This window comes from Panthera leo, chromosome C2 (genome assembly GCF_018350215.1).
Source record: "Panthera leo isolate Ple1 chromosome C2, P.leo_Ple1_pat1.1, whole genome shotgun sequence".
Taxonomy (NCBI): domain Eukaryota; kingdom Metazoa; phylum Chordata; class Mammalia; order Carnivora; family Felidae; genus Panthera; species Panthera leo.
The window spans coordinates 128,494,900-128,518,788 of record NC_056687.1 but is presented as its reverse complement, the minus strand read 5'-3'; the positions used below and the strand labels follow the sequence as shown (position 1 = coordinate 128,518,788).

At 52.2% G+C, this 23,889-nt stretch overlaps 1 protein-coding gene across 1 annotated transcript in view; it reads right to left on the bottom strand.

Moving 5' to 3' along the window:
* Positions 1–3,210: 3,210 nt before the first annotated feature.
* The window catches only part of SLCO2A1 (solute carrier organic anion transporter family member 2A1), an 82,535-nt gene continuing 61,856 nt past the window's right edge, over positions 3,211–23,889 (bottom strand). The window contains exons 5-14 of the mRNA XM_042903056.1: positions 23,107–23,205; positions 20,652–20,788; positions 18,779–18,857; positions 18,060–18,224; positions 16,819–17,008; positions 14,723–14,888; positions 12,204–12,367; positions 8,739–8,803; positions 6,178–6,301; positions 3,211–5,217 (exon numbers count right to left, since the gene is read on the bottom strand). Of these exons, the coding sequence (XP_042758990.1) occupies positions 5,097–5,217; positions 6,178–6,301; positions 8,739–8,803; positions 12,204–12,367; positions 14,723–14,888; positions 16,819–17,008; positions 18,060–18,224; positions 18,779–18,857; positions 20,652–20,788; positions 23,107–23,205 (1,310 nt within the window). The 3' untranslated portion in view covers positions 3,211–5,096. The remainder of the gene's footprint in view (positions 5,218–6,177; positions 6,302–8,738; positions 8,804–12,203; positions 12,368–14,722; positions 14,889–16,818; positions 17,009–18,059; positions 18,225–18,778; positions 18,858–20,651; positions 20,789–23,106; positions 23,206–23,889) is intronic.

Below are 23,889 nucleotides of genomic sequence, written 5' to 3'. Positions count from 1 at the left end.
TCTTTGCCTGAAGTGTCTTTGCACCTTGGAGTCTCTTGAGATCCAGTCCATCCTGCAGGACGAGCATCAACCCATTTTTCTGATCTCTCAGCCAAATGAGCTCAAAGCACTTGAACTCTGCCCTCTGTTAAAGTCTTATTCTGGTTCCTGATATGCCCTTAAAGGCTAGCGACCCTGTGTTTGTCATCTCCAGTCCTCATCTGCATCAGGTACTAAATGAATAAATGGAGACACAAGTGACAACTAGAAGGGGCCTCATTTTCCCCGTTCGTAGGATAGGACTAGCCATACTGGCCTTCCAGGGCTGGTATGCACTGGCTCATCACTACCTCCTTCCCAGGGTCACTCGGGTAGCTGTACTTGTCTGACTCCTCAGCCTCCCCAGTCCTTTACCCCTTTCTTTGCTCAGCAAATCTCTCCTGTCTCAAGAGGAGACCCTGTATATCTCTCTCAACTGCCACCCCAGCTCTGTTTCCTCTGCTTCCTCCCCCACCTCCCCATCCCTCTGCAAACTGTCTGCTGGCTCAGCCTTGCCTGGAAATCATCTCATCACCTTTTGGGAGCCAGCATTGATGCTGCCTCCTTTGGAAAGCATTTCCCCCTCCCCGACAGCCTGGCCTAAGTGTCCCTGGGAGCACCCACGTCCCCCAGGTTCGCCCCCAGTGGTAGAAGATTCTAGTACTGTCCGTATCTGCTTTTTATTTCTTCTGAACTCACCCCGCACCTGCAGTTCAGTCAGGGACATACATGCAAGTTCTGGCCAACAGGCTGGGAGCAGAGGTGAAAGCATGTTACTCGGGGCCAGAACATTTACTTACCAGTGCGAGACCTTTGAGTATCTGCCCCTGCCTTGTCAACTGTAGTGGCATGTTATGAAATGGAGGGACCTCAGAATACTGGATTACTGAGCCACTGCTCCAGAGAGCTACCTAGACCCACAGTGGACTTTAGGTGAGCAAGACAGGAACTCCCGTTATGTCACATGACAGATTGGTCAAGTGACCACAGCATAGCCAAGCCTGTCCTGACTGAATTCCAATTAGATGAGCTTGTTAGGTGAGTGGATGGAGTGGATGGGTGACTGGGAGCCATAAAGATCCGTATGCATTTTAGTTATTGTTATTGTCATCAAGGTGTGGCAGGTGCCCGGGGGAGGGGGAATAGGGACTTCAGCAAGCTGGAGTGACCCCTGTGTAGTGTGGGGACGAATGGCAGGAGAAAAACTTTCTTTCACTTATGATTTGCCAAGGGCTTGCCCACGACCTCTTTACATATTTAATCTCTGAGGAAAGGTTATAATGAAGCAGGTACTATTGGCAGGAGATGGATATTTTTCCCAGGTATGTACTTCCTGTGCTTGTAGAAGATAGGATTTCTCTTTTAGATTTGCACGGTTTCTCTCTCTGTCTGCCTCTCTCTCTGTCTCTCTCTGTCTCTGTCTCTGTCTCTGTCTCTCTTTCTCACACACACACACACACACACACACAAAGACAGAGCCCCTGCCAATCTCTCACTTTGGGATTCGGTAATATAATATTTTAATATCAACCCGAGACTGACTGGATTCAGCCCCCAGTTTAGCTGCTTCTCTCCATCTTTGAGAGCGGTTAGAGAACTCCCATTATGGCTTTGTTTCCTAAGCGGGACTCTGCTAACCCACCACCAGGTGGGGGTGTTCCCTTGTGGGTCTGTGTTCAGCTCTCTCAGGGCCTTTTCTCCCGAAAGTTTTTTCCTCCTTGTCCCGTTTCTCTGCGACTCTCCTTTAACTCAGCAAGGGTAATGTTCTTGCCACTTGAATAGAAGCTGGGTAAATGAAGTGGTACCTGGTCCTCCCTACCTCCATAGCCTTCAGTAGATTCTGCCCCCACCATGGGTCAGTGAAGTTCCGTGGGAATAGAGGGGCTTCCCCCCATTTCAGCAGAATAACTCAGTAGGGGCTCTGGGGCTGCAGCTGGAGCTGGAGTAGAAAGATCTGGATAGCCTGGTTTAAGTCCAGACCCAGCCAGGTGTTATATGGGTGAAGTTGGCCACAATGATCTCCTCGATTTCAGATTCCTCGTCTTCAAGTGGGGCCTTAGGACCAGGCTGGTCTCCCTCATGGGGCTGTGGTGAGGATCACCCTAGAGGGCTTTAGGCCAAAGGATAATTTATGAAGATATGGTATTTGATTTTCACTGTGGGCCTAGCCCTGCATCTGGCCTCTGCAAGGTTTCCAGGCTCAGGGGGAAGCAGGGCAACTAGGGAGCCTCAGCCTGGGAAGGGACCAGAGATTCATACTGGCAGGACCCAAGTGCTTTGGGAGCCAGACCTGAGGATGGTTGGTGCTAAATTTCCAGCCAGCCAGCAGGAAGACGGCAAGAAATCAAACATAACTGATTTAAAGAATAATTGTGGCTTTTTAAAGCACACTTAAGCTTGGAGAGTGAGAATTCCACTCTCAGAACTGGTAATATAAATGTGAGCTCTTAGACTGTTGTTCATGCCCGCTGCCTCCTGATTTCAGCCACCCAGGAGATCAGATTAACAGGCACCCCTTCCCTAATCATCTTTTACTTACCAAAGGCCTACAGAGTCTCTAAATTTCTCAGTGGCCTAGGCACAAGTGGGCGTCCCCAAGGTTCTGCTGCACTGATGGCCCACCACACAGGGTTTAGAGACCACCCACATCGGCCTCACATGAGGAGCCGGTTGAAAGTGCCACTCCTGGGCCCTCTTAGATCCACAGAGATCAACTCGGGGGCTAGCTGGAGAGGTCGGGAATTTGCATTTTAACCACATCCTCTATGAGTGTCTAGCACTCTAGGAAGTTCCTTCAGCTTTGCTCTAGAAGTGAAATGAAGGTGACACCATTATATTCTCTGCTGGCAATCAGAAGAAAAGATTTGCTGTGGAGCAGTAGCACTGGCTGTGACCAAGTGACCGATGATGATTATGATATTAATTCTGATTTATGTCATGGACTTAGCTGTTGGTGTTCAATTCCACTTACAGCTATAAACTCAGGCAGGGATTATTAGGCCTCCTGAGAGCCCAGGACCATGGGCTTTGACAGTTATCTGCAGAATGTCACTGAAGGAACAGGGAGCGTCTGCGGCCTGCTCTATACCAGGCTAATGGGTTGAGAGTCGCATTATCTCCGATCTCCATGGCTATGGGCCCCTGAGGTTGTGGCCTGGGCACCTTCTCTGGCCAGAAAGTACAGTTCTGTGGGCTCTCTGACAGATACACATGACAGTACAAATTCATAACCAAGTTACAGCAATAGCAAAATTATAATATATTAATAGCAATATCGTAATAGAATAAAGCCTTGGGAGGGCAACCAATCTTCCAGAATCTGCAGGCTGGCATCCGATGTTTGTGAGCTCAGCTGAAGGTAGTGCCTTCAGAATTTGGTTACATCACAGCGAGAAGGACCAGGATTAGTTGCAGGGAATCATTTTCCAAGCAGACCCATTTTAAATGCTGAAACTGGCCCCTGAGGTTGCATGGAGCCTCCCTTCCTGAGTGAGATCTTTGGAAATAAAAAGGTGGCTTAGGTAATAAAGCCATCTCTAATGGTGGCTTTCACAAAGACTTCAGTCTCGTGGCAGTTTGGCCACTGACATACATTTTTTGGCTTACTACCATCTAAGCCGTTCTCAGAGGTGGCTTCTGGTATGCTTCTGGAGGGTTCTTCTAAGAGGAGTGGCACTCAAGAGAGTCGTGTATGGCAATAACCAGTTCCCAGGTGCTCCAGAGGACATGGTGAGCCAGGTGTCTATCTGGCAAAGGGCCAGGTTCAGGGGCAACCTGGTGGGACACTGATGGCCAAGATCCTGTTCATAAGCTCTGGGCTCGTGCTGTGCCTCTCCTGCTGCTGTCCACTGAGCACACTCTGGAAGAAGGCCCAGTGTAGACAGAGGGAGGTGAGGGGAGGTCTCAGGAAAGCTCGGTGGAGCACCATGTACTAGCACTGCCTTGCACAAAGCTGCTTTGCAATAAATAAAATACTTGTTGATGAAAGGCCTCCTTTGTGGACTTCTAACTCTGAACCTTTCCCACATAGCAGCGGGGTAGTGCAACCCAGGCCCACAGAGGGGCAGTGAGAAGAGGCTGAGAAAATGTTAATACAAGCTTGTTTGGAACAGGGGAGCCGACCATGCTGGCCTCTATTTTGCGAGCTGCAGCTTGCCATCCAGCTTGGTAGCCCTTGACGTCCCCTCAGCTTCATCACTTGCTCTGCTGACATCTGGACTGCCCGTCTTTACTCTTTGACACACAGGGTGAGGTCCAGACAGGGAGGCCCATGTGAGGCCACCTCGTCTGCTCCCAAGAAAACTTGGGGAGGGTCTTCTCATCAGTCTGAGTCGAGTGGTCTCGTCCTCACTTTGTGGGTGTGGGAGGTCGGGCTACGGACCACTTCACAGCCCTCCTCAAGTCTTCACCATGGTGTGGCTTTCTTAGCACAGAAGGGTCTAGAGTTAACGTGAACAGCATCTGGATGACCCACCCTCAGGGTTTCTTGGTCCCTGCTCTGGTGCCTGAGGATGAGGGAACTGAGAGGAGACTGGCCATACTTCCCAACATGGCAGCTTCCAAGATGGCCTTTAAGAGCAGAACACAAAGATCTGAGGGGAAGGAGGCCAGCCCCTCCTGAGCTCCATGCTGATGATGAATGGAGACTCAAAGGGGCTACAGCCAGGCTCTCCTCTCCTCTAGCCTGGATCTGGCCATTAATCATAATCCAGCCCTCTTCCTTTTTCCTCTGGGAAGATATGCCTTTCCTCTCTCCACTCAGGAAAACACCCCCACCTCCCAAGGCTGGTGAGGGGCCAGGGCTGCTTTGGTGGTCATCCAGCACTGAGGAGAGCCTCCTGAGGATCCAGAGAAGACCTGGCCCTCCAGCTCAGTGCCCATCCGGCCCAGGTGCACAGTGGACCTAAGGAATCCTGGGGGAGGAGGAGGCAGGGAAGGCAAATGGTGACTGGGGTTTCTCTCTTATTTAAAAAACAAAAAGGAAGTGATGTGTTAACAGTGAATACAGGTGGGTGTTGGGGGGGCAGGGTCCACTTTCTGGAGCAGGGCAGTGGCCGGGCCGGGCCGGGCATCCAGAGTCAGATGAGGCCCGCAGCCTTCTCCTGCACATTGTATTCCTTGTTCCTCTTCACCCGCCAGCTGATGAACACGAGCAGCAGCGTACCCAGCGCCTTGTAGCCCACCTGCAGGCCCAGGTACCTGTATAGCAGGAGGAGGCGGGGCCAGTGAGGGGGTGTGGAGGCTCTGTGGACCGGGTCCCAGGGCCATGGAGAAGAGCATCATCATTTCCACAGTGGCTCAGGGACTATGTTGTCAGGTAAGGATCCATTACCACCCAGCTGGGGACCACTTTCCTCATCTCTCTGACCCACGGGCAGGAGCCTCCCAGAGAATAGGCATGATGTTCCCAATCCAGTAGTCCTTCCCCACCCCTGCACTGCCCCCCTCCCTGCTCCCCTCTCCCTGCCCCACCACGCTCCCAGGGCCAGAGACAACACTGCAGCCCCAGCCAGTTTGGAGCATCTGGTCCTCCCAGCATAGCCAGGAGACGGGTGTCTGCTCACTGCCCTCTTGGTCCAGCCCTCTCCCGGCCTTCTATGCCACTCTGACACCGTTTCCAGACTCTGTTCCACCCCCTCAAGCCCACTCTCCCCTTGGTTTCTGGCCTATATGGTGATGGGCAACAGGTGAGATGGCTGGAAGGGGTGCTGAGGCAGGTTAGGCCCACCTGCCCTTGACCTGTGCCATGAGCCACGGTGGGGCCACCTCTCTCAGAGCAGTGGGAGATGGCCTGCATCATTCCACAGCCACAGCCTCGCCTCAGACTCCAGCCAGTCCCTTTCCCTTTGACAAACTTCTTTCTGCTGCTGCCCCTCCTGAGGGACTGTGGACTAGGGGCTAGCTCCCAGTAGTGTGTGCGTGTGCTGGTGGGCTCTCTCTCTCTCTCTCTCCATCACCTGGACGGCTCTCTGTCACCAGTGACCCCTGGTCCCTGTCCATGGCAGCGCCCCTCTAGTCCCCTCCCTCAGAAGCCTGGCTGCCCCCTCCCCGCCCCCCCCCCCCCCCCACAGAGCTGCCACAGCAGATGGCTGCCCTCTGCTCTGGGCTGGGGTCTGACCCCCCTCTCCAGCCCCCCAAGGCGGGCTGCCGGGCCCTCACCTGTCTCGGAGAGCATCATTGTTGTAGTAGGCACAGGCCCCGCGCCTCCCTGAACACTGCAAGTTCCACCGGATGCAAGAGTAGTCAATGGTGAGGCCGTAGAGGGCTGGAGACGGCAGCCAGGCTGGTGTCGGTGGGAAGAGAGTTGAGAGAGTCCAGTCACATGGAGCTGCAGGCTGAGGCACCCGACTGGGTGACAGGAGAGCACACCCACCCACCCATCGCCCCTGTGTGGTTTGCCTGAATGAGACCAGCTCTGCCCCAGCCCTGGGAACCACAGTGACTTTGGAAAGCCGAATAGCTTCCCGAGAAGCATGAATTCCTCTTTCACTAGAGGCTTAGAAAAGTGACCTGAGCCATCCTTTCAGGGCAGTGAGTCACAGAGGGCACCATGATGCCAGCTCAGACATACCACATCGTTCTCACGCTGGATTGGTCCCAAGTGGAGATAGGCTGACCTCCACCTTGTGGCAGGAGCCTCCTGAGGGCATTGACTCCTCAAATCCTCACAGGTGGGTGGGTACCCTTGTCTTAAGAAGGAGGAAGGTGGGCATGGCTAGCTCACCGTTGCACAGCCGGGAGGGTCAGGGCTGGGCTCTGAACCCTGGTTTCCTCTGGTCCCACCTTTCACCACAACAGGCTGCCTCAGTGGCTGAGACAGCACCCCCACAAGACCCCCCACACTCTGACTGCTCAGAGCCTCTACCCCAGCCCCCTGAACTTCCCCACAGCTGAGTGGTGAGGCAGAGGCTATGCCGTCCTGGTGTTAAATATTCAGAATAACTCCTGTATTGTTAGCTACAGTTCTAGGAAGTCTTGGGACTGGGGAGGGGCGTGTCCGGGATTCACACCCCAAACTCTGCCCTCAGAACAGTCTCCAGACTGTCTTTAGGGCCCTGTGAGAAGCTGCTTCAGGAGGAAAGAAAGAGGAAATCTGCTTGTGGCTCTACCCATAATGGGAACCTTTGAGAACCAGCCTCTCTACTCAGACCCTGCTCACTTCCAAGTCTCCAGCTAAGCAGGGGATGGAAACTGGCCACAAGGATTGTCCACCAAGGATGCTTCCCTAAATAGAAACAAAATCCAGAGAAATTTTCAACCAAATTTCAGTGGGTAATTTAAAACTTGCTGGGTTTTATCCATGTCCTTCTTTCCACCCCAGAGTGGGGCTGTGTTCATGGGTGATGAATGGAAATGCCTTCAGCCTGGATTTTCTAACTGTGGTTCCAGATGGAGTTGTCTGAGCTCCAGTGAGAAAACAAAGGCAGCAGGTGCTTTGAGCAGTGGGATCGTGACTGTTTTCAAGGCGGCTAGGAGAAGGTCCTCAGAGCCCGTCCTCGCTGCTGGCTGTGTTGGGCACAATGCAGGGTTTCCTTCCCAGCAGAGATTTTGGAGCAAGTTATACATGAATCATACATGACAGGCTAAATGACAGCAAGGAGGTGTGGTGATGGCAGTGCCTCTGCCACCAGGACAGGGTAGAGCCCACTGCCCTGCATCCTCCATGCTGGTAATACAGGCCTGAGGAGGAGGGTCCGAAGGCACGGTGCTGGAAGGAGGGGAGCAAGTGACCCGAGCCTGAGAAATCCCATTGAAAAGGCTGGTTCATTCCTCAAAGGTTCTTGCTCAGCAGGCCCCACCAGGGACATCACCAACACACCCCAGAACGATAATGGAGGGCCAAGCGCGGCCTGGCTCCTGGATAATAATGCACGGTGGGCCCTGAAGGGATTTCAGCATGTAGGGTCAGAAAGTCCACTCCCATAGCAACTGAAGTCCCTCTGGGGCAACTGCCATATTCCCCACTGCAGTGTGCACACACTGGGTCCTTCATACTCAGTTGAATTTAGTCCCTTTACTTGGTTTACCTGTCACTGCAAGGGTCTGCACATTAATTCCTGAATGTGTCAAGAAGGGAGGATCCAGCATGAGCCTCTGGGAAAGGGCAGTGAGGTCCACACATGCCCCAGCCTCCCCCAGACCATGCCCTCAGGGAGCTTGCCCTCGGGTGGGGGGTGGGGAGCATTACTGATCCTGTGCTCACAGCTCCATCCCTCCGGAGGGTGGGCTCTGGGCTGCTGGAGCGTGGGCAGGGCTTGTCGGCAGAGGCTCCCCCCCCACCCCATCCCACCTCAATGAGAAATATTTGCTGCATAGAGGCAAGGGAGGGAGTTTTGTAAAATGGGAGGGAAGCCAGGGCTGGGCTCAGCTGCTGTTCTGGGACAGGAATGCAGGGTTTTTGTTCCTACAGCCAGTTCTTGGAGAGAGATGAAAAAATACCTGCCTTCAATTCTTTATTAGGTATTCTCAGCTGTGTCCACTTTTCATTTTTCTTACATGGTTTTGTTTGGAATTAATGCCATAGATGGAATCTTTCCTAACCTCAAGGAACAGGGAAACTGTCCATATAGGGTCTTGGCCTTTGCTGATGCTTGATTATGCACAGCTTCTCTTCACAGCAGAGATGAGAGAGGGCTTCCTGCAGCCCCAACCTGCACTTCACAGCCCTCAGATGCCTGGTGCCACTCCCCAGGAAGGAAGGGGGCATCGCAGACACTTACCCAGCAGGCGCATCAGCAAGAACTGTACCCCAATGGCAAATGACTTTTCTTCCTGGTTCACCACGCTGTAAAGGAAGATTGGAAGTCAGCAGCCAGAGGACTGAGGGCTGTGCCTTCGCTCAGGGGCAGCCAACCTCAGAGCATGCCAGAACCTGCCCTCCAGTGGCCTGACAGCCACCTGACCGACTGGATTCACCTCAGCCAAGTGCTCTTGTTGTTTATATCTGTGGTTCTCAAAGCATCATCGCTGGACCAGCAGCATGAGCACCTCCCCACACCCCAGGAACTTGTTAGAAAGGCAGATTCCCAGGCCCTACCTCAGACCTAAGAATCAGATCCTCTGGGAGCGGGGCCCGGCCATCTGTGCTTTAGGAAGCCCTCCACGAGATTCTGTTGCACACTCGCATTTGAGAACCACTGGTCCCTGTGACTTTCAGGGTTGCCCAGTGTCCCCTCCAAGAGGCAGAGGGCAGAAAAGGCTGGGAATGGACAGAAGGATGGGGAAGGGTGTGTTCAGAGCAGCAGGCCTGAACAACTCCCATGGAGTGTAAATAGCAATAAAGACAGCCCTGATGAAAGTCTAATTGAGGCCCCTGGGCTGTAGGCTTCTGTGTGCAACGAAAAGAATCCTCTCCCTGGGGCCAGCTTCCTGGGCGTGTGGCCTGTGCAGCCTCCCAGGCCCCCACCCTCAGAAAGGCCCCACGTTTGGTTTAACGGTCTGCTGCGGCCGTCTTGAAATTCTCAATAATTTTGGAACCAGGAGCCTCCCATTTTCATTCTGCACTGGATCCTACAGATTATGTAGCCAGTCTTACCCCTACCCTTCTTCCCTCAAGAGGGGATGAATGTTTGGCTGAGGAAGGAGATTCAGAGAGAGATGGGGAAGCTATCTGTCAGTTGTATTGCCAGGCCCTGCCATCCCAGCTGGGCGTGGGGCAGAAAGGGAGGACACCCCATCCACAAGGTGGGGAGCCAGGAGGTGGCCTGAAGAGGCATCAGGCTTCTCTGTGCTCTGAAAACCCACACTCCTGGGTGGGTATCTGTGGGGGAAGGGCATTCGGGGCCGAGGGGACATCAAGGAAGGGAAGTCAGAACTAATCTCCAGGTCTCTGCACACGTTTTGTTCTGTCCCTACAGTCCTGCCAGCAGAGTGGAATGGGACCCTCTTCCGGTTCCTCTGAAGGAAGGCCCAGTGAAAAGAGTACTCATGGGGTACAGCAGGGGAAAAAGACAGCCACTTGGGACCCCCCAGTGGAAAGTGCCTCAAATCTCAATCTAATGGATGCTCCCTTTATGCCTATAGGTCCCTCCAGTGGCCCAATTCATAAGTCTTGGTCATTCTCCCTGGGCAGACTCCCCTAGATTCTGAACTGAATGGGGCTTGGGCACCCCAGTTTGCCTTCTGATGGACAGCTTGAGCCTCTTATGGTGTCTGCTGCCATTGGAGGTGAATTAACTCTGGCATTCTGCCCATTCTCTCCTTCCACATTTCTGGTGAAGCTTCCCTCCCAGCCTGTATTTCCATGCCTAGTTGGGGGTCAGGGTACAAACAACAGTTGGGTCACCTACAAAGTTATCTTTAAGCTTCACCTTCTCCACGCTAAATAGCATCCGTTTTCCCATCTTTCCCAGTGGGATTTATCTTTAAACAATTTTGGGGTCCTGGGGCCTCTTCAATTTCGCTTCAGCTCCTGCCAGACTTAGAAGGGAGAGGTTTCCTAGGAAAGCCCATCCTGTGGTTGAAATGACACTCCTTCTCCACATCTTCCCTATCCCTAAGGCTTGTTGTAGTCCTCTGGGAGGCAGACTGCTCAGGGACTTCCCTGTGAAATTTCCTTATCCTGTTCCCTCTCCTCATCCTGGCCACCCACAGATCTTTCTCAGGGTTAGAGGGTCCTCCACGGCCCATCTGGTCCTGGTGCAAGAGGTAACCCCACCCAGGGGCTTCAGGTGAAAGTACTCATGCTTGGAATGCACAGGGTGGGGAGTGGTAGAAAGAGGGTACTGATGGTATTGGGAGAAGCAAAATGCTCTGGCTCTGAGCACCCCCACACGTTCCTGTGGAATATGCTAAGAACACAAGATTCTGACTGCTCTTTTTCTTTGCCATTTCTCAGGATGGTGGTTGCAATGAGCAACCTGGAGGCATGGGGTAAAATCTTCCCCTAGACAAAGAGCAGTCTTGGTCTATATAGCTGTGCCTCTCTCAAGCTCAGTGTTCCTCACTGTGTCATAAGCTCACTGCATGTGAAACATACACCTGGGTGCTCCAGGTCACCCCATGGGATGTGGGACACAAGGATAAATGATGTTCACGCTCCTTACTGTGCTGTGAGTAATAGTCCTTTATCTTTGAACCAGGAGTCTCCTGTCTTCTGCCAGCATTCTTGAAACAGTAACAAAAACAGGAGCTTGGTAGTTTGCAAGCTAACTTATAATTAGGATAAAATCCCAGGTCCTGACAAGCGGCTGCTTCTGTTCTTCATCTCCTAGACTTTTGGGAAAAATAGGTCATTGGCACCTAGCTACCTGTTAATGATTCTTAGAGTTTGGTTAATAGTGATAATTAACTAATATGTAGGATACCTTATATTTACAAGGCAATTTACCAGGTAATCCTAACACCAGTCCTTTCCTGTCAATTATCATTAACCTCTTTTCATAAATGAGGAAACTGAGGCTCGGTGAGGTTGGCATTCAGCCAACGCATGGCAGAGCTGGGTCTCTGATCCCAGCGATGGGCATCCAAATCCTGTGTTTTTCCCTTTCTTCTTTCAAGGTGGGTGAGGACAGGAAAGAGGCGGGCAGGGGTGGGTTAGGTGAACTTGGTTGAAATGTTGTTTTCCCTTTTGCAGAGGATGAGGTGAAGGAAGGGTCAGTTCCCTGCTAAAACTTCAGAGACATTTCACCGCCACTGTAATGGAACACCTCTGTCCTCCCCTCCCACCTTGGCCAGCTTCTCCCTTCTGACTGGAGAACTTGGTCCTGGCTCCTCACACACTGGGCTTTTCTTATTTTCATTCTTCCTCATAGCCTTCATTCTGTCTCTGGAAAAACTTTTCACATTTTTCTTCCTTGATTTTGCGCATCTAACTCAATTCTCCTCCTTCTTCTCAGTTCTTCCAGGATTTAAATATGAGTGAATCTACAGGCATTTCCACAGCATGGAACCAGGCAGCCCGGCTTCATCAGGACTTAACTGTTCATGGCTCTGCCCTCCCAGGGCTGGGGTCTCTCAGTGCAGAGTGGAGGTGCCAACAGGGCACATGGGTGCCCTGAGACAGACTGAGGCAGCACAGTGAGGGGCTCTGCACCGAGTCTGGCTCGGCAGGGCCCCGGCATTGTTGTGTTAGTATTACCATCCCACATCATCCAAAGAGCATTGCAGATTGGCGTTCAAAGGACTCTGAGGGAAAGGAAGGAGAGGCAGAAGCAGGCAGCATGGGGAAGGAGAGGCGCACTCACCGCAGAACCATCATGTAGAGCGGGTTGTGGGAGATGCAGGCTATGAGGGCCACGAAGGAGATGAGGAAGATGGCCGGGAGCAGGAAGTGGGCACAGGGGATGGGGCATGATCCTGTCTTGGCTGAAGAGGACGCCCCGGTCACACAGCTGCAGTTCAAATAGGTCTTGGGAAGGAGAGGGAGAGGGGAGGGGGAAATCTGCTGTTATTATTTGGCCTCCACACATGACAAACGCTTGCACCAGCTCTAGCCTAAGAGCCCCTCAAGTTTTGACAGCTCTGCCCTGGGGAGCTGGGCGATGCTGCATGTGGAGGCTGGAGAGCAGACCCGGTGAGGGGTTCAAGGTGCCCCATGGATACCACCTCTGACCTCTGTTTGGGCAATCAAAACCATCTTCACCAAAACCGGTCGTCTAGCATGGGCTGGGCCCCTCCAGCGGTTCCACTCACATCAGGACATGCAGGATCCCACTGCCAGGCAAGGCCTACCCAGCTTGGGACCAGGGGCTGGGAGGGCTCTCTTCAGGGCCAGGCTGGCCTGTGCCCAGCAGCAGTGGTTTCGTGGGTGGTTGTTCTTGCAGTTTGTGTGCTTATTGCACGGAAGGTAAGAAAGGTATAAATAGGAGACAGCAGTGGGAACCCAGCTGAATCCGCTGAGCTCTTCATCTGTTAGGCCTCTGCCTAAGCGGAACTCCTCCTGTCTGTGAAGGCCTCTAGCGAAGGAGGTCCCTGTCTCAAATCTGCAAGTCCAGATGGTTCAGCGCTCTTGTAAGACTGCCCTTGGTGGCCACTGCCCGTGACAGGTGGTCTTCACCTTACCTTTCACAGCATCTGATGGACTAGCCTATGACCATTTAAGTGTCATAGCAGTTACAAGGCTAGGACCAGAACTAAGGAGCTAGTATGCCCCCTTCTGGCAGACAGCAGGAACTACACACCTTCTTTGTTTTGGCTGCCAGGAAGCTCAGAAATAAGTTATGTGCAGTATGGCTATTAGTTCCCTCAGTCTGGATTTTTTTTTTTAACATAGATCTTTTCCCTTTGTAATTTACCGTCTGTTCTTGATATTATGCTAATGGCTCTGTGTAATTATTGGAAACCTGTCAAGATGATTTCTGGAAGCAGATGAGTCAGAGGTAAGTAAATAAAGATAAGGAAACCACAGAAGCCACCACAGACTCATTTGACTAGAAGGCAATGAAGAGAGCATCATGTCTGCACTCCTTGTCCTCCACCTGCCCACAGAGGTGGCTGTGGGAGCAGCCTTGCCCTGTGCTCTCAGAGGATGATGCTAAGTGGGGCTAGCCTTGTCCATGCCTTCCACACAGGCTTAAAGGAATGAGGCATATGCTTTTCCTTCGGGCATCTTTAGCAGAACTGAACAGACTTTCCATTGCTTTTAGGAAAAGGTAGATCCAAATCCTAGGCCTGGCCTGTCCAGCCTTGGCCTATGTGTGACATGCCTCTCAGCACCAACCCTGGCCTTCTCTGCTTTCTCCTGCACCCAGCTAGGTCATGCCCTAGGGCGTTGCTTTTGCTGTTTCTTTACCTGGAATGCCTCACTTCCAGGACTTTCTAGGGTCTTCCTCTTCTGGTTGTTCAGTTCTAATGTCACCTCCTCAGGGAGGCCCCCAGACACTCTCTGTCCATTAAGTCTCTTGGGGGCATGGATTACATTCTAAAACTATCTTGTGCGTTTATTTGATAGAATGCAAACTCAGTGAGAGCAGGCACCTTGTCTGATGGGTTCACTGCTGAATCCTCAACTTCTGTGGCCATGCTGGATATTCACTAAATATTTGTTGAATAACTGAACAAATGTCTTGACTTGGTTTGCTGCTGAATGACCCTAGAATCCAGGAAGCATAGCACTCAGAGGGCTATTAGAGCCTTGCCAGGTGGGCATAGTGAATGTGGGTTGCACCACTGGAAGGCTGGTGGTGAGGAGATATATGACCTTGAACAGATGTGTCCCAGACTGAGGCCGGGTCCTGGGTTCTAGTCCCAGATCTGTCCCTAAATAGCTCAGGACTTCAGGTCAGTTGTGTGGCCACATGTAGGGGCTGACAGGTTCCACTGAATGCCCTAGGTCACACTTCCAGCTCTAACCTTCTGGGGCCACATCACAGAAGATCCTCTGCCCTCAGTTTATCTAGGCCTGCCTCTGTGGCTTTCCACACAGCCAGTATGCAGGATCCAGGATGCCCATTAGGATCCTTCGGGATGAGGCTCAAAGGCCTCAGCTGAAGCAGTTCTTTGGCTTGTTTCTGCTCTGAGCATTGTTAGGCCTCAGGAATGTGAATCTGTTGAACATCGGCCAATCTTTAATTGACTTTGGGCTGTAGGCATCTGGTCATGACCTTAGGGAAGGGGAGGTGGAGAGAGGGCGGGTGTGGCCCAGAGGCCAGAGGCTGGGAATGAGTGTGGGGCGGGTGGCAGTCTGCCCATCCTGGAGCCTAGGAGTGGTCTGCGAGGGCACATGCTAAGCACAGAGACCCCACAGGGCTTCTCCCACCCTTACCAGCTGCTTGGAGGCTACCGAGCTGACGTTAATCTCACTGCAGCCGGCGTGGCATGGGGAGAGGTACTCCACTCCATTGTCTCCGCAGACCGGGTGGAAGATGGAATCTGGGCACGAGCAGTCCTTGCGGCAGGCAGGAGGCTGCGGATGTATAGGACTTGATGTCCTGCCAGCAAAACAGGAAATGGGGAATCAAACAAAGCAAGACCAAAGAAAAGTCTCCTCACGCCAGCCCAGTGTGAGTTTCCCGCCTGTTTAGTGTGCCTGTGCGTCTCTGTCTTGGGCCAGCGCCACCCTGGGACCTGAATGATGCTTATCGGAGCTGATGGTGAATTGACTGCCTGATCAGGGCTCATGGCATCACCAGGTGCAGCTCAGCAAGGCATGGTCAGCAAACCCCACACTGAAGAAGGACGTCAAGACACCCAACCAGCCAGGACTCCGATGAAAGAGATGGCAGGTGCTACGCAAAGTCACAGGCAATATTTCCCTTCCCTTCTCCTTCATCTGTGCTCAGGCCGAGGGAAGGCTGGGGCTCCTTGAGGCAATCTGGGGTCGAGAGGGCTCCAGTCTCTGGGTCTATGGAGACATTGCCTAGGTCGCTCCACCCCCTGTGCTGCACCCAAGGGGGTTTCACCAGCTGACCTCACCATTCTCACCACCCCACCCCCCACCCCCCCCCCCCGCCACATCTGATGTTCATGATCGTCTCTGGGGAGGGTCGGCATAGGCTGACAAACCACAAGCCAGGGGGCTGCTAAAACAATGACACCACTGATAGTTAACAGTAATGGGGTGCCTCTTATGTGCCAGGAACCATGCTCACGGCTTTTCACACAGCCATCATGACAACTCTTCAATTAATTCCATTGTTTCTGTGATGAGAAAACTGCAGATGAGACAAGTAACTTTCCCCAGCTACAAAGGGCTGTGCCAGACTCTCCCCAGTCTGATGACAGAGCCCTGTGCTAAAAACACCCACTGAGGGGCGCCTGGGTGGCTCGGTCGGTTAAGCGTCCGACTTCGGCTCAGGTCATGATCTCGCGGTCTGTGAGTTCGAGCCCCGCGTCGGGCTCTGTGCTGACAGCTCAGAGCCTGGAGCCTGTTTCAGATTCTGTGTCTCCCTCTCTCTCTGCCCCTCCCCTGTTCATGCTCTGTCTCTCTCTGTCTCAAAAATAAATAAACGTTAAAAAAAAAAATTTAAAAACACCCACTGAGAGCAGCCCAGGGGCTCCAAGCTCTCTCGGCCCCTCTCAATCCACAGTCAGCCTGCAGAACAACGCACCCTGGTGGTGGTGGGGGGGGGTCCCCGCCCTGAGCAGCCCTCCCTTCCCTCCTTCACCCACCAAAGACAGAAGAGGTAATTTCAGAGAAAAAGAGAAAACACCAAGACAGAAAGGTACAGTATGTCCAAACGTCGCAACCTTGTTAGGCAAAATGTAAAAGAAGTCGTTGGAAGGGGCACTCAGGTAAAAACAAATGCTCTTTGTTCAGCACCCTTCCCTCACAGGCCCCTAAAGCTCTTCCTGAACATGACACCAGATTCAAAACTTAGGACCAGGTTGCTTTATGCAAACTGACAGGTGTACTTTACCTGCCCTCTTCCTCACCTGCCCTAATTTTGTTTGAGTCTGCCATCACTTTCATTGTTCTTTCCCAGATCTTTTCAAGTCCCCTTCTCTCATCTTTCTTCAGCAGCTCAAGGAGACTTTGTAATTGTAGCTGGCACAGAGCTGATGCTAAACATAGCTTATTTCCTGGTTCCTGAGGCTCACAGCCCTACAGATTCATCCTGAAACCAAATTAACCAGTTTTTGGTACTTCTTAAAAACAAAACAAAACAAAACAAAACAAAACAAAACAAAAGACAGAACTCTGACCCTGATTGCTGGTGACCCAGTAGGACTCTCTGATTTCTTTTCATAATTGAGCATATTATTCAAGGCCTCATTTTCTAAGTTGCCACACAGGAGATTAGATCAAAAGCAGAAAGGAGAGAAGAGAGGAGTTGAGGAAGCAGAAAGGAAGATTCACGGCAGCCAGATCCAGGCTCTGGCCTCAGTGAAGGGGATCTTCTCACCTCTCATTCCCATTACCTGGGGGGGTAGACCTCCGCTATAGTGGGGGTAGAGCATCCCATGAAGAAGAGAGGGGCACAGAGGATCATGGAGATGGTGATGATGGTGGCAGCCACGCGGGGAATGGTTTGCAGAGAGAAAACGAAACGTTTCATGAGGATTCCTCCAAACAGCATCCCCAAGGCCGCAGCAGGGAGGTTTACAGCACCTACAGGTAAAGAGAAGCTGGTCTGGGTGTACAGGACTGGGAGTCTTGTGAGGAGCCGCAGACATTGAGCTGAGCCATGGACAAGGAGACACGACTACCTGGAGGGACATTTGATACATTCAAATGCTGTGGTAAGAGCTGACATTAATTCAGCGCTTACTGTTGCCAGACACATCTACAGAGTTCTCTTGATGTAGCAGATTGTCCTGCTTGTGCAAAGGATACAGAAATAAATGGGGCCCTTGCAGTCACAGGGATGTGGGTTGAATGTGCATTTAGTAAGTGCTTTTCATTACCTGGCCCCTCATTGCACCCTCACTGTGACCACATGAGTCACACAGTGGTGCTCCCTGCCTGATGTGCCGGTTGGTGCCTGAAAGCTAGAGGGGTGAGGCCCTGGCCACCTTGCCACATCCCTATGGTCAAGCTCACCTGTGGACTGGGCTCAATAATTCACTTCGGTACTTGGTTGGGACCACATCAGTGATTCTCAATCTCAATTGGCAAAAAATACCAATGCTGGGCCCCACCCAGAGATTCTGCTTTCATTGACTGAGGGTGGGGCCTGGGTATCTGTACTTTTTAAAGCTGTCCAGGGGGTCCTAAAGTGCAGCCAGGGTGGAGAATCACTGGGCCACATACTCCTTACCCAGGTGAATGTATTCAAGTCCTTGGTGAAGAAGGGAAAAAACCAGGAGGCATTTTGCCTAGTCCCAAATTACACCTTTCTCTTTCCTCTGTTGCCCCAGATGATGTCAGGGCCTTTGAGAAGCCCTTAGGCTTCCAGCCCCTCTGATGGAAAGGAAGGCAGACCCCAGCCTCTGACTCTCCCTGCCTGGAATTATAGGGGCCCCAGAGATCTGCCAAAGACCTTCTAGATGGCTAACCAGGAAAAGTGTCCTTAAAATTCTTTCCCCAGGGCCACAGTCCTCTTCTGGCTCTTATCTGTGTCCGGTCTGGCCTCACCCATCCTGTATGGGCGGCAGAGGGCCCAGCCTCTCCTTCAGGCAGGCCCCCTAGCTCCTACAGCGCCCTCACCCTCTGGACTCACCGATGAGGAAGTTGGCATAGGCTGCGGAGGCACCATACTGCTTCTCCAGAAATTTGTTGAGAAATGTGGAGAGGCCGGCAATGACAGAGGAGAAGGTGCACTGGGCCAGGACCACCAGCATGAAGAGCGGGTTCATCAGCAACCTCAGGAAGATGCGGGGAAACCCTGTAATCAGACGGCTGTCAGGGGCCAGGCCTTCGTGGTAGTCATCCCAGGGGTACCTTGATACTAGGTCACTGCCCTTCCTCCTCCTCCAGGCAGCTCTCCTCTCTTTCTCATGGCAAATCTGAGGCACCAAAGTGTTCAGTGGCCAGTCTGGGGGCACAGAGCCGCTCGACTCCCACTCAACATACTCACAGGCTAAGTAAAATGAGGACATGCCTACAGGATATCAGGCGGAGGCTGGATAGAAATAGGACTAACACCAGGAACATTCTCCTCACATGACAGCCACCTCCATGTGAAAGGAGGGGAGAGAACACGGGGCCAGACCATGGAGGCAGGGCTGACTGCTAAATCTGAGTCTCCTGAGACCTGCAAAGAAGCAGTCACCAGGACCCCTGGCAGAACCTCTCCTGGGAGATGGGCCAGTTACAGACCACCTGTTCTTACTGACCTTCACCACACACAACACCACATGGGCTGGGGTACCCCCTGAACCTCCCTCAAGACAGACCCCCCCCCACCACCTCCAGGGCTTTGCCAGGTCAGTCAGTTACGTTTAATGAAATCCAGCAGGGAGCTTCTTGGCTTGACCTCGTCCATCTTCCTTGCCTCGTCCACTATGGCAGGAGACCTCTGAAGGCAGCGAAGGAGGTAAATGTTAATGTCCGAGGCTCCTTGTCGTGACCCTTCCCTGGGCCCTTGACCCTTCTGGTCTCGGTGGCTCAGGGATGGGCAGCAGTGAGCTGCCCACCCCAGGTGTGTGTGGGTGTGGGTGTGGGTGTGGGTGTGGGTGTGGGTGCGGGTGTGGGTGTGGGAGGGCACCCAGAGAATGCTCTCTTGAAACGAACACCACCTGCATGTTACTGAACCCAGAGTTGTGGCTGCCGGCCAGAACACATCTATGCCAATGCCTCCTGAAATACCTCTGAGCATGTTATCACCTCTAACTTTCCCTTGACTGATGCCAAAAGGTATCTGATCAGATCTCACTCCCTGTCTCTCTGTCGTGGCTGCACTTCTTCCCTGTCCTCAGATTCCAGGGGCTGCAGGCTTCTGGGATACACTGGTCTAGAATGACCTCTGTTTCCAGCTCTTTCTTTCTATCTCCCCTATGGAGTCACTGCTTCCTTCCGGGCCCAGAGTTGAGTCCTGCTCAACCAAGGCTTGGTCCCGGCCCCTGGCCCATGCTTTCTGTTCATACCACTTCAGTGAGCTCGCCTACCACTTATGAACTCGTCAGCTGCAGCTCTGCACCCCTACACAGGTGTGCACGGCCCCCCAGGGGAACACACTACCAGGCATGGGAGCTCCCATGCACTGAGTGCTTAGTCCACATCGGACACCATGCCCAGCATGCCACATGCACTGTCACTCCTCATGGCCTCCTCTGAGACAGGTGCTCTATCTCCAGTATTGTAAAGGAAACTTAGACACGAGGAAGCTTGTCCAAGATCACTTGGCAAGGTTTTAAGTGACACACCGGGACTCAGACTCAGGTTTGCCTGACTCCAGAACCACCACGATGTACTGCCAACCTCCAAAACTCTTCCACAAGACAAGCGAAGGCTCTCCTACCCCTGTTCCTCCTCCCACACGGGGGCCTACATCTCACTGCCCAATGTGGAGCTTTGGCTCAGAACCTTGATGCTAACTTCGGTCCCTCTTCTCCTCCAGTCTGGCTCACTGCTGAGTCCTTGTCACCCCCTCCAAGAATATCTCTGCCTGCCCTTGCCTCAGCTGTCCAGCAACCACTGCCCCGGTGCTCGGTCTCATCCCGTGTCTCTACACCGGCTTTTTCAGATGGTCAGCCTTCACTCCTCCCTGACTCCCTGACCTTCAACCCAGCTGGCCACCCAGTTACTGCAGTGCCCCAGAACTTTAAGTTTTAGACCCTCAGCCTAACATCAGAGCCCCACCAGACTTCTCTGTTTTCCATTTTCATCCTTTCCTGACTTCATTCCCAGCAGACAGGGCTGGCAGACACATGGAACGTCCAAGTGCTCAGAGTAAGCTCACTCTCAGGCCACCCTTATGCTCTCTAGCTCTAGGGACCCCCTTCCCACTCAGTCCTGCAGGTTCATATGGTGCCAGGTCATATATTCTGCTTTTACTAGCTCTTAACTCTTCATCACAGTTTAGATGAACTCATTTGTTCAACTACTCATGTAGTTTCCCAAACTACATTCCCTGAAGCTGTCCTGATACCTGAGGTGTTGAAGTGGTAAGGGGACACTGGTGAGAACCCATCTTTAGGGAATTCCCAGCACTCTCACCTAAAGCCTTTGAGAAGTCCTGTATCATGCAACTCATTTAGATTTCATGCAGAATTTGCATAAATTGCTGCAGCTTCTCAGTTCAGTTTAATTTGATCCCCACCTCCCTTTCTTGAAGTTCTATAGGTAGAGTCAGGGGTTCTCAGAACCTTACCTCCACTTCTCTGATCATTGTTCGAGGAAAGAAAAAAAAGGGGAAAGAGGTGAGAACCAAGGAGGCTGAGGAGATGAGCAGCCCGAGCCACCAAGCTCCAATCCACCGGGGGTCTCCGGGGCTCAGGTTAACTGCAGCTGGAGAGAAAGCAAAGGGAACAAATGTTTTCTGGATGAATACGGAATCTCACTTAACTGGAATGAGGGCCTCTGATCAAGGGAACTTTCCTCCCATGATAGAGAAGAGATAAGCCATGAGCTAGAACCTGGGTCAAGACAACATTCCCTCTCCAGGCCATCTGGTCTCCAGAGCATAGCGGCCACTCTGCATAAAGGAGAGCATCAGAGAATCCCCAGGCTGAAGGAATCAGAACCTTGGCCTCACCTTATTTTATTCCCAACCCCTGGTAGGAATAATAGCAAAGGAGGCTGCATCCATTCTCCTCTAACCAATCAGAACACTGAGGACCAGAGAAGTCAACCTTGCCCTGGTGCAAGGTTAAGGCTAGTGAGTGCCATTTGATTGCTCAATTTTAACCATTCTTAACCACTGAGTGCTACTGCTTCCCAACTTTATTGACCCTAAGAAAGGAGTCCCCATAGTCCTTAGGAGGAGCCTGAAGGAACAACCATCATCAGAGTGGGCTCCTTAGCCTCCAAAGGAAATGGTTTTCCTGGCAGGTCTCCCATCTGCATCTGAGAGTCTGCCATTGTGTTTCTCTTTGTAAAGAAACTACAGGGGCATAGAGGGAAGGAGAAGGTAGCAGTATGGCCCTCAGCCAAACAATGACAGACATCTCTAGGCACTGTCCCTGGTACTGAGAGCTCAGCTGCTAGTCTTTTGGGGCAATAAGAGGCAAGAATCAACTCAGGAAGTGCCAGTAAAAGGGCAAAGATGGCTTGACCCTGAGGCAGAAAGCTCCCCCTAGCTTTTCCCCATCATGTGAAGTCAAGGCAGGAGATACCGCAAGGAAGGCATCACGGTCTGATGGTCCCCAGGAACAGGAGTCTGTGGACTCTGGCAGCATGGCAGGTTTAATGCCTGTCTACATTCTTTGTGAGATGGGCAGACCCTGATCTGTGTGTGAAGAACTGTTGAGAGCATTATTCCTGAGGGTCTGGCTCAGACCTGCCTTCCAGCCATATCTTCTGGCTGGCAGGAACTTTATGTATCACCCTCACACCCCACACACATTCCACCTTTTGGCTTTGTCCACGAGTTTTTCTCCACCTGGAGGGCCTTCCCTCCCAGTACTACCTGCAGAAATCCCACCCATCAGTGGGGCTTGACGCAGACATCAGCTGCCTGAGAAGCCCTCCCTGCCCACCTCAGAAAGTAGCACTGTCTCCTGCCTGCTTGGAGCTTCCAAAGCACTTCGCCCGCCCCTCTGTTATAGTGCTGGCCCTCCCTGCCTTGTGGGAGGCTGGGTGCCATGGAACAAGCTTACAAAGTCAAGGAGCCCTCGCAGGATTCATCATGGGGCTGGCTCCATGAATGGTTAACTCAGTGCTTGTGCCCTGGTCTATGGATTGTGTTTTCTCTTTCTAAGATACACAGTGATTTAGTCCATACCATTTTGTGAAGAACAAGAGCTCACACCTGTGAACCTCTTAATATATATCAGGCATGTGCTAATCCTTACAACGACTCTATTTTACTATCACTAGCCCCATCTTACAGATGAGAAAACTGAGGCACAGAAAGATAAAGACACTTGCTAGAGAGCACTCAGCCAGTGAGAAGTGGAATCAGCATTAGACACAGGTTGTCTACTACCAATGCCCACAGAGTTAAACACGATGTTATACTCTTCTGGATGTGACTCATAATCCATGTGTATATTTTGTGTACTGCTTGGTTTTTTTCCCCTCAAAACAGCTCTTATCAGATCTTTTTTTTTTTAAACAATCAAAACCATCTTAGAATCAAAGAACCATAACACTATTTTTTTTTTTTTTTTGGAGAGAGAGAGAGACTGAGCACGAGTGGGAGGAAGGGCAGAAAGAAAGAAGGAGACACAGAATCCAAAGCAGGCTCCAGGCTCTGAGCTGTGAGCACACAACCAGACGCAGGGCTCAAACCCACGAACCATGAAATCATGACCTGAGCCGAACTGACTGAGCCACCCAGGTGCCACCCCCATAAAACTATTTTTAATACCACCACCAAGACGGGCAGCTGTGTTAGCAACACCTGAGGCCCTGCTCCAGGTCTCAAGGTGTCCTGTTACAAACTTCTTGAGGACAGAAAGTGTGTTTTCCAGCCCAGCCTGGGAAGAGGAGGTGTGCTGTCTGCTTCTGGCTGGCTGTCTGAGGCTCTGCAGGAGTGAATGAGTGAGTGAAAGAGGAGTCCTGAGCATCTGGAGTTGAAGTTTCATTTTTTCCTCGACTGTCTGGGGCTTGGGAGGCTGCTTCGTGGAACCGGTGATGGAATGGGCATCCTTGCCCACACTCACCTGTGTCCACTCTGCCGTAGTCCACGAAGATCTGCAGCATGACGGAGCCCAGCAGGTACCCGAAAGCCGGTCCGAATACAGAGATGGCAAATAAGATGGCTGGAAACGGGAGCAGAGAAAGGAGGCTGAGGAGACTGAAAGGGTACCAGGTTCTTTCCCTAGCTGAGGGATTCCTGAGATGTCAGGAATCTGTCCCCTGGCCCTGACAAGTCCACACTGAAGGCATTTCCCATAGACAAGACCAGAATCCCTCAAGGATGTGCACAACCAAAACTGTTTCTCCTCCAGCCAGCTGCCAGAGAGATCCACTTGCCGAGAGGAAAAGCCTCCTCAGCATTTAAAGTTTGCTGCTGGGGGTGCTGGTGGGTGAAGCTTCCTGCAAATGCAGGAGCTGTGGGGCCACCAAGTGGGTGGGTGTGCCCTGTCTGCTTTGGGATGTGGGCCCTGAGAATGCTCAATGTGCCGTGCTCTAAGGGAAGGATGGGGCTGTCAGATGGTCATCTGTTATCTGCTTTGCTTTTGCTTCTTTGAAGCCAAACTGCCCCTAAGTGGACGGTTTGAGAAGACATGTGTACCCCGGCCCGTGCCTGGAGGACAGGACAATAACATTAAGGGGCTGATAAAGGAGCTGCCGTGTGCCCAGCATGCGGCTCAGTGGTTATATACATTACTTATGTAATCCCACAGCTGCCCAGTGCACAGATACTATTGGCCCTGTTCTGTAGGTGAGGAACCTGGGGCCCTGGGGCCCAGCCACCTGCCCAGGATCACACATCTGGTAGA